The sequence below is a fragment of the Pinus tabuliformis genome, chromosome 2_1 (assembly GCF_031772625.1).
Source record: "Pinus tabuliformis cultivar Carrire ecotype Pingquan chromosome 2_1, CPIR1, whole genome shotgun sequence".
NCBI classification, from domain to species: domain Eukaryota; kingdom Viridiplantae; phylum Streptophyta; class Pinopsida; order Pinales; family Pinaceae; genus Pinus; species Pinus tabuliformis.
In genome coordinates, this window is record NC_142299.1 from 198,061,271 (window position 1) to 198,068,168 (window position 6,898).

At 38.0% G+C, this 6,898-nt stretch overlaps 1 protein-coding gene across 1 annotated transcript; it reads left to right on the plus strand.

Moving 5' to 3' along the window:
• The first annotated feature begins 5,930 nt into the window (after positions 1-5,930).
• LOC149199402 (uncharacterized) lies at positions 5,931-6,598 on the plus strand. Its single transcript, XM_089399391.1, has 2 exons — positions 5,931-6,012; positions 6,156-6,598. Exons 1-2 carry the CDS (start codon positions 5,946-5,948, stop codon positions 6,584-6,586), a joined length of 498 nt encoding a protein of 165 aa, XP_089255517.1. The 5' UTR covers positions 5,931-5,945; the 3' UTR covers positions 6,587-6,598.
• Positions 6,599-6,898: the final 300 nt, after the last annotated feature.

The following is a 6,898-nucleotide window of genomic DNA, read 5'->3' on the forward strand; positions in this document are numbered from 1 at the left end:
CTTAATGGCTTTAATTTTGGTAGGGTCTACCTTAACTCCTTCATGAGATACAATATGACCCAAATATTCCACCTCCTGGACTCCAAAGAAACATTTGGATCTTTTGGCATATAATTGTTTCTCTTCCAATAGTTGTAGCACCCTGTCAACATGTTCAACATGATCCTTCCAAGACTTGCTGTAGATAAGTATATCATCAAAAAATACTAACACAAATTTTCTAAGGAATGGTTTGAAAATTGAATTCATCAAACCTTGAAATGTTGAAGGTGCATTGGTAAGGCCAAAAGGCATGACCAAAAATTCATAATGACCCTCATGAGTTCTAAATGCCGTTTTCGGAATGTCTTCAATCTTCATTCTGATTTGATGATATCCTGAACGAAGATCCAACTTGGTGAAGTAAATTGATCCATGCAATTCATCCAGTAATTCATCAATGACAGGAATGGGGAACTTATCTTTAATAGTGAGCTTGTTGAGCTCCCTATAATCCGGACACATGCGCCATGATCCATCCTTCTTGTGCACCAATACTACTGGAGCAGAGAAAGAACTTTGACTCAGTTGAATTATACCAGCCTCTAGCATTTCTGCAACCATACGTTCAATTTCACTTTTTTGGACATAGGGATATCTGTACGGCCTGATGTTTGGAGGAACACTTCCTGGAATCAGATGAATAGCATGATCATGATCACGCATAGGTGGGAGACCTTTGGGAGTCTCAAATACCTTGGAATGATTGTCCAGGACTTTTTGAAGATCTGGAGAAATAGATGATTCTAATGTGGAAACATCTAGCGAACATAATTGTGCAATTACACCCCTTTGCTCCTTTTTTAGAAGCTTTGTCATACCATTAGAGCTGATTATCTTTCCTGGTTTCCCTGCAATACCCCTTAATTCAACTTCCTTTCCTTCCACAGAAAATTTCATGAAAAGTTCTTGAAAATTAAAAGCTATTGTACCCAAGGATTGTAGCCATTGGACTCCTAGTACAACATCAGCACCTCCCATTGGAATGGAAAGCATTGGGCTAGTCAATACATATTCTCCCATGGATAGCTTGATATTATGGCACTTTCCAGAGCAATTTATTGTTCCTCCATTTGCAATCATCACTTGACACTCTGGTGCTGGATATAGGAAGAAATTCAATTCTTTTGCTACCCTACAATGAATAAAATTGTGGGTGCTTCCTGAATCAATCAACACTATTACCTTTTTCTTCTTGATTTGTCCTTCTATCTTGATGGTTTGAGGAGTGGTAATTCCCGCCAATGCATTACAAGATATGGTCGGATTTATTTGTTCTTCATCTAGGCTTTGTTCCTGGAACATATCCTGTTCTTTTGACCTTTCTTGCTCCTTTTCTTCTTCCTCTTCACAATCTATGTAGAATAATTTCTTCTCAGCACACTTATGACCTTTAGTGTATTTGCCATCACAACTATAACAAAGCCCTTTTGCTCTTTTTTCTTCCAATTGTTGTGGTGTCAACCTTATAGGTTGTGGAAGACTAGGGGCAACTGCACTTCCGTCTTTATAGTTGTGAGTGGTATGCTTCCTGGTTGCCATAATTTTGCTTTCCATTTTTCTTACTAACCTGAATGCCTTCTCTAATGAATCAGGTTCCCAAAGTCGAACATCATGTTGGATATTATCCTTTAAAGACCCTATGAACACATCAATCCTATGCTGCTCTGGAATATCTTTTACCCTTATGTTCAATTTTTGGAACTCCTCAATGTGCTCCATTATTGAACCCTTTTGTTTGAGACTTATCAATTGGCTAAAAAAAGTGTTGCTTTTTGTATCCTCATAATGTGCTATCAATTCTTTCGTAAAAATTGCCCAAGTGATAAATTGTTTACGAGAGCAAAGCCATTGATACCATACAAATTGATTTGGTTCCAAATATAAAGTTGCCATACGTACCTTTTGTGTGTTTTGCACATTATTGAGATCGAAGAATTGCTCCATCTGTAATATCCATGTGGTGGGATCCTTGCCATCAAACTTCCTCATATCGATTTTTGGAATATGGTGATTCTTCAATCCAACATTAGCGTCTATGGAATCATGATTAACATTTATTTTGTTCTCATCATGAGTTTCCTTTAGTACCCTTTCACCCTTAGGGACGATTTCTTGTAGCAACTTATTCATATTTATCTTCAATTCGTCCATGTCTGTCTTCAAATCTATCTTCAAATCATCCATCTTAGCTTCCACGTCAATCATCTTAGCTTCTACGCCTTTCTTTAAACAGTCCATCTTAGCTTCTACACCTTTCTTTAAACCATCCATCTTAGCTTCTACATCTTTCTTTAAACCATCCATCTTAGATTATGTTCCCTTTTGTGCAAGGGACAGTTGTTGCACTTGGTCTTGTAATTTTGATATATCATATTGCATTTCTTCCTCTTCTTCATGAGTCATGCTAGAGCTTTCAGGTTCCTTACTAGGTGTTTTCATTTTCTTTCCTCGGGGCATCAGTTACCGATAATAATTCTTTACTATGCCCTTTGAATTCCTTCAAACTAAGCTTATGCAAAAATAAAAAATAAAAACTACACACCTTTTTTTACTTTGTCGAAGCCTGATATTGAATCTGATGTATCTTGTAATTTCGAATCATCCAGTTCTGACATTATGACCTGTAGTAGCCTTCTATGTCCTCTTTCCAATGCCACTAGTCTGAACCAAATTGGATTCTCCAAGAAAGAGTTATGCCCAATCTCCCGCAGTGACCTGATTATAGACTAGTTCAGTAGAGCGAACTTGTATGAAGTGCCACGTGTCACTTTTCAACCTTTGACTCTGAAAAATATATAAAAGAAAACTACAGTCCGTCCTCTTTCTGTACCTTCTTACGAAATTTCAATCCGATGCTCAGAAAGAAAGTTATGACGATTTTCCCAGGTCACCTGTTTTGAGTGTAATTCAGGAGTCTGCAAAAAGACCAACTTCCTGAGATCATATCTCCGCAAATATCGCACGAAAAGCTCTGAAATTCATATCCAAGGTTCAGCGCGATTTCTTCTCAAATGGGTTTTTTTTGTGACTTCTGAAACGTCACAGAAAAAAATTTATAGCAAAAATGCCACGATGACCTGTTTGGAGCAGCGAAACCCTAGAATCCAAAGCTCTGATACCAAATGTTATGAAACCAGCTCACAAAAAGATAGAAAAGAGAGATCCACACCTTAGAATTCAGCCTCTTCGAGAGGGAAACCTCCTTTACATTACATAAATGAACAATTCTTGGATGATACAAATGACAAAACCTCCTTTCTATATATAGGAGTCTATGGAGTCACAATATAATCCAGTCGACCTAACAATAATAATATAAAGCCACAAAAATAACAATAGAGGGATTCTATGGGCACATTAATAACAATATGGGGGTAATGGGGGCACAACAATATAAATAAGGGGTATAACTACAATAGTAATGGGGTAATCACTAGTATTATAGGGACCCAACATAAATTACATGTACAGCCAGAGCGGCTCAGTAAAATCAAATGAGGAATGAAAAGCCTCAGAATCATTAAGCTTAGGTATAATAGAAGTCCTCCACGGGATTGTCCACACCGAGACCCGAAACTGGGTCATCAAACAGTTAGCTCATGCGAGTTATAAGAACAGAACTCTTGCGCAAGGGTCTGTAGACCCTAGTCTAGCTTCTAACATATCTGACCAATAACAATGTGGAAATTTCCTCATACCGATGGAAAACCCAGGAGGCACTTCAGCTTGAGAGCGGCACCACTCCACCCAGTGTCATCCGTGAGCCGGGATATATGGCAGAAGGTATACCTGCGAGCAAACGTAGCAAGTATGGTTAAAAAATGTAGAAATAACCTAACCTGTAAAAAGAAATGAACTATCTATTAAGTAAATAACCGCAGAAATGATGAAGGTAGGCTGTATAGGAAAGAAGTCCGCCATGCAATTACCCGGGAGCTAAAATCTGGCAGCAGGAATTAGGTTCCGAAGCCTCGCGCGCCCTTCTCTCAACAACCGAACCCTGGAACAGAGGCTGCCAAAGTCCGCGGCCGAGACAGGAGGCAGAGCAGATCTCAGGCTCTTCCACGAGAGAATGGGACTGCATTTCAGCGCCAAGGGTAGAGTAAGTCGACGGAACTCAACCACAACCGTTGGATCATCTTCCAGGTCTCGTGGCCGTCGATGCATAAAGGATCCTGAGGTGGCAACTATAGCCTGCCCACGCCACGTACTGGGGTGGGTACATACAGTTCATTGCACAATCAATGCTATCCAGTCACCAAAGCAAAATGAATAAAGACTACAAGATTACAGTACCATCAACCTTGATACACCTGTAGGTTACATTAATCAAATGGATTGGATTCGTGCCAACTGCCAATGGAGTCAAGTCATAGAAAACAACACGTAGAAAACACCACGGCTTTATCCAAATATTGTGTGGAATTAAAGTTATAGGTCTAGATTCTTCACAAGTTCATTAAATACTAATTACTATGTTGGTGTTCATAATGAATACGATATGTATGTAAATCGAACCATATAAAAAGAGTATATATGTATGTCGAACCATAAAAAAAATAAAAAAAAATAAATAAATAAAATATATATATATATATATATATCTGGATATATGACACACAGATCTAGGCATAAGTAGTCTTGAAAAACAAATTGTCTCACGATAGCTATGATAGAAATTTCCCAGTGCATTCCCAATAGAGGAAAGTGATATGTGATTCCAAAAATGAAAGGAAGGTTTGGCAATCTTAATGAAACAGGGATTGAAGAGAGGTTGTTACAAGATCAAAAGTGGGAGACCAAGACTGCATGCAGAGGCTAGCACTCCCCGAAAACCACTACCCAACTTCACAAATAGTCTTCTTGTTTCTAATATTTTCAAAAACCATACTAAAGAAACCCCGAGCCATAGGGTAAATATTTAGCTCATATGTCAAAAGGGGCTTCCATGTCTTAGAAATCCATTTATATAGATTAATCAATCACAGTGAAAACCCATTAAACCTGCAAACCAAACCATTTTCCAAAAAATATTTTTCACAATCTAAAACTTCCTCATCCACAAGAACATTAAGGGAAGAAATTTCTTGCACCCATCTGAAAACCAAAACCGAAACCAAACTTCAACCTAAAGCTATACTAAACCGGAAAAAAGCTAGCTTGTTCGATAAAAATACCTACCAAAAAAATTATTATCGGCCATGCAAGCAAACACAGTAAAGATTAAACAACGAAAAAAGCTTCCAAAGCTCCTTCCATCCCCCATTTTTTATTAAAAAAAGACACCCCAACATATTTTATTAAATTAAATATAAAGTGTATAATAATTAAAACAATTAACATGTCTGTTTGATAAAAATCAAACATGAATAAAGAAATAGGCACAACTTAATTGACCGTGTTTCCATTGTAATGTATTGCAAAAGCTTTTTGAAAAAACTATTAAATTGAAGTCAGTGAGGAGTTGCAGTCACAACTTTCTTTACACTATATTTATATTAGATAGTATAATTGTCAAAGTTTTTCAATACTAATTAATGGGATGTAGGTGAAGCGTTACGAACTTGAGTAAAGTGGTAGGTCAAACATGAAGTGAGATTTGAAGTATTTCTTTGCTTTAAAAAAATCAAAAAGAGATGAGAAGGATCGAAACTAAACCATATCTCATGTTCCAGCTTGGTCCCATTCCGCTAGTTAAAGTTGGTCTGAGAGGCTTACCGGATTGTTTTTCAGTACTGCGCGCTTACAGATCTCAGCAGAACTAAAAGCCTCCCAAGGACCCAGTGCCTTCCCAGATGGCAAATGTAAGTCCTGACTCCTGGTGTGTTTGAGGTTTAGGGTTCGATTCTCTGCTTTTATTGCAATTGTGGGCTGATGTGCTAATTGATTTGCAGAAAACTGTGATGTCGCTGGACCTGTATTGCGATAAATGCAAGAAGGTCGCCTTGCATTGTGTTACCAAAATCGAAGGTAAGTAACCATTAGGGATATGGGTGCAGGATTATGTATGCTTGAGCTGCTCTAAAGTCGGTTTTTTCAGTTGAAAATTAAAAAATAACCCACATGATTTAATTAGTTTTTGCTGGATGTTTTCGTTGCGGGGGTGATTGCAGGAATCGATTCGTTGTCTATTGATATGAAGGAGAGGACGCTGACTGTGATCGGAGACGCGGATCCGTTGTGCGTCGCCAATTTGCTCAGAACCGAATTCAGGTGCGCTAAATTGCTTTCTGCTGGGCCTGTGTCATTGTCTCCAGCTCAGCCCAAAGAGGAGAAAGCGACTGATGAGAAGAATGCTATGGCGGAAGCTGAGAAGCCCAAAGAGGAGCAGAAAGAAGAGAAAAATGAGGAGGATGGTACAGGAGCAGCAGAGTCATCAGAGGCGATGTGGTATCCATTGTGCGAGGCACAGTACTGTCCTCCATGCTCGGTTTGTTCAAGCAGACCAGAGATCCTGTGGCCACGGTACCATCCTTCCCGGGCACCTAATGAGATTTGGTATGTGTGGAACGAAGAGAAACAAGATTCCTGCACCATCATGTGATTAATAATCTGCTCGATTTGAGTTAAATTCGGATTATGTTTTTTTAATTAGGGAGTGACATTCTGAGATCTGGGATTAAGCGCAGAGAGTGCGAGAAAAAGACCACCAAATTTGAGAGTTGAAATGGATTTGTTTTTTGTGACTATTATAAAATGGAATTGATTTTAGTGTTTGAAAAATTTGAAGTGAATACAATTTATTATTATTTATTATTAATAATGGCTACCATTATAATAATAATAAATTTTAATTAATAGTTATTAATTTTTTATTAAAGCATTATAAATTTATTAATAAATTCATTTTTCTTTT

What these genes read in the sequence shown, in the direction of transcription:
- LOC149199402 (XM_089399391.1), top strand. Translation starts at nt 5,946, where the DNA reads ATGTCGCTGGACCTGTATTGCGATAAATGCAAGAAGGTCGCCTTGCAT. An exon ending in TTGTGTTACCAAAATCGAAG is followed by an intron (nt 6,013 to 6,155) that starts GTAAGTAACCAT and finishes GGGTGATTGCAG; the next exon opens with GAATCGATTCGTTGTCTATT.